General features: G+C 50.8%; 1 protein-coding gene across 1 annotated transcript in view; it reads right to left on the bottom strand.

The window, feature by feature from the left end:
- Positions 1–2,929, bottom strand: part of AGAP3 (ArfGAP with GTPase domain, ankyrin repeat and PH domain 3) — a 162,859-nt gene extending 159,930 nt beyond the window's left edge. The window contains exon 1 of the mRNA XM_009330229.1: positions 2,905–2,929. Coding sequence (XP_009328504.1) covers positions 2,905–2,929 — 25 coding nt within the window. The remainder of the gene's footprint in view (positions 1–2,904) is intronic.
- Between the last annotated feature and the right edge of the window lie 206 nt (positions 2,930–3,135).

A 3,135-nucleotide genomic window follows, 5' to 3' on the forward strand; every position in this document is an offset into this window, starting at 1 on the left:
CCCCTCTCCGGTCACCCCCTCCCTGCCCACAGGGCCTCGCTGCTGTCGCCTCGCTTGCACGCCCGGTACAGGCTGCTTCGGCGAAGGGCGGGGTGGGGGTGGCACTGCAGGGGGGACTGTCACAGGGGGATGCTCAGAGACTGTGGGGCTGTGGTGGGCAGGACACAAGAGCAGTTGGTGGGTCCATCTAATGAAGCCGCAGGCGGTCGCACTGATCGCCACAGTCGCAACCATCACGCTGCCAGCCCTGTTGCTCCTGTTAGGCAGGGGCCAATAAAGCCCACCCTGGCTGTGCCCACCCCTAAAAACAGCCTGCGAGGGGTGACCATGAGAACAGAAAGGCTCCGGCAGGGCACCGCGCTGGCAGCACCACAGGCGTGTGCATCCATTCCGGCCTGCAGGCAGCGTGAGAGCCAGCTGAGCTTGCTGCCCAGCCGAGCCGGGGAGATTGATGGAAACGAAAGAGAATCTTCCAAAAAGCTGAGAAACGAAGAAAACAGGATCATAAGCCCTGACAGATTAAATGAGAAAGTATAATAGGGAGATGAAGGAAGAACTGAAAAATGGCCAGCTGAGGGAATCAAGACCCCAATGAATTTCTCCCTCGGTCCCACTGGGACCAAAGCCCCACGGGGCAGTGATGCTTTGATGCCCAGGGGGCTCACAGGGTGGCTGCAGAGCCGGGCCTGGGCTGTGCTGGGAGCAGATGGGGACTGGCTCCCACCCACCACCCTTCTCAGAGGTGGTGTTGGGAAAGGTTGCAGGAGGAGGAGAGATCTCTTGAGGGTTTCTAACCAGAAACGCCTCCCTGGGCTCAGGAATCCTCTGGGATGCAGGCAGCTGGGTGCTGGGGGAGTGTGGGTGGGAGCCGCACATCCCTGCTCTCTTTGTCTCCCTCTTTTGGCCTGCCAGGATTCCTCGAGAGTGCGGTTCCTGCAGCCTACACTGAGAGAAGGGTTTTATTAGAAAAAAAACTTTTATGAGGGTTTTGCTGAAAGCTTTTAGAAAATCCACGTCTATTATAGCGCCTGGATCAGCCTCAGCTGTACACTCGTTGATGCTTTCCAAGACCTCTTAATGGATTTGTGAGTCATAAGTTTGCTTTACAAAAGCTGGTCTGGCTCTTCCCTAATATGTCCGATGTAACCACGTCTGCGTCTGTTCTGTACTACAGTTTCTGCTGATGTAGTGGGCACACAAGTTGCACACCCTGGTCTGCAGTGCCCGGAGCCTTTTTTGAAGACTGTGTTTTTATTTGTGTCTTTCTGTTCTTTTTCACGGCAGCGAACTGAACCGGCTGGCTGCAGATGACACCAAGCAGTCCAAGGGTCCCCTGTCCAAATCCCTCCGGAGGTGCTGGATGGGTGCCCCTGCCCCTGTGAGCCTGTCCCTGACCAATGAGTCTGTTTTCTGAGTCCTCTCCCACTGACACTTCAGTCTGAGACCCAGTTTCCTTGGGTGTATTGACCATATAAAACGGCTTCACGCCCAGTGCCACCAAAGTGGCTGGGGTCTTTTCTTCAGAAAGCTCCTTTGGTATCATGTGCCGAGGGTTTCCCAGTCTACCTACATATGAAAAGAAAGAGCCATCTGGCAAGGTTGCCTTGCGGGTATCTCCCAGAAAACCACTTTGATGATTTTGTCTGTCCAGAACAACTGTCTTGGGCCCTTTCTCTTGGTCTCCTGTCTCCTCAGAGGGGAGGGCCAGTAGAAGGCTGCAGGTCCTGGATGTTTCTGAAACATGTTTATGTGGTCCTGCACCATCACCCCATGAAGGCTCCTGGGCAAACGGCTGCGTTTTCATTAAGTTAACACCTGGAAAGCATGAGTTATTGCAGCCTGGGGAATTTCCAGAGGTCCATGGGGAGATTCCTATATTTCTGTAAGGTCTGTGGAGCCCAGGCAGCAGGATTAGTCTTTTTTTAAATAAATATACGTACATACATACACACACGTATATGTTTCAATATTTTCCATTTCTTTCTTGGAGAAGGAACAAGAGAAAAAGAAAAATCCATTGCTTTCTGCTTTTCTCCTTATCTTTATGCACCAGCAGAGCACTGAAAGTGAACATTATCCAAAGCTGGATGAAAAATGAAACCTGAAAAGATGAACCTAAGCAGCCACATTCATCCTGCAACCCACGGACACCAATGGGTCTAGTTAAGAAGCAGGCACCTCCTCAAGCCTACGGGGAGCTGCTCAGCCTGAAACTGCTGCCTTCAGATCTGGGGCAGAGCACCAATCAATATTACGGCTGTAGATCTCACACTGCCCCTCGATTTGCATTTGGCTTTTGAGGTCAAGATCGTGAGTGGACCCTGTGATTTGATGCTCTGAAATGGATGGGTGCTGGTATAATCCATGAGCGGTTGTCCTACAATTAGTGATCATAATGGGATTGCAATCAATCCGGACAAATAGGTGATAATCCCAGCCACCAACAAGTTCATGTAGTGCTTCAAAAGGCTTAATTTCCTTGAACAGAGGAAAGTCAAGTAAAATCAGTGAAAAGGAAAGATTAGACTAAAAAATATTAATTTAAATGCAAACCCCAAGCAGAATTTCTTGGATGACCAAGAAAAAGGGACAGATTTGAAAATCCATCTTGAAAGGACTGGTGTCAGAAGTCTAATTTTGGGATGTCTCATGTGATGGGCTGGTTTCAGGCAACGTTTCCCTCTGCTCATCACAGTGGAGATGGGGGCTGTTCTGTGATAGCCAGATCGCTGAGGTCAGCAGAACATCTCCTGCCCAAGACACGGTGTCACATCAAACTTATTTTCTTCCAGCTTTTCTCCATCATTTCCCCAATTAAAATTAAATGCCAAAGATAACACCCACAGGCTCTGAGCATGGCATCAGTCAGGTGCCACTTTTCCCCGAACAACAGCTGCCCCGTACCTGGCGCCAGCGTCCCCTTCTCCATGGAGTTAGGGGACACACCGACTCGAGGGCTGGGGAGAGGCATTCCAGATCCCGTTCTGGGCTTCACTGGCTGTAAAATTTCAACCAGTGACCTCTGTGGTGAGACCAGTAACTTTTTTTTACTAAGTACAGATGATGTTTGGCTAAAGCAGGAATTCCCTGGAGGTGCCTGGCTGAGACCTGCAGGCATCAGGAGGCAGAGAAGAG

Source organism: Pygoscelis adeliae, unplaced genomic scaffold (assembly GCF_000699105.1).
Source record: "Pygoscelis adeliae isolate BGI_AS28 unplaced genomic scaffold, ASM69910v1 Scaffold348, whole genome shotgun sequence".
Classification (NCBI taxonomy): domain Eukaryota; kingdom Metazoa; phylum Chordata; class Aves; order Sphenisciformes; family Spheniscidae; genus Pygoscelis; species Pygoscelis adeliae.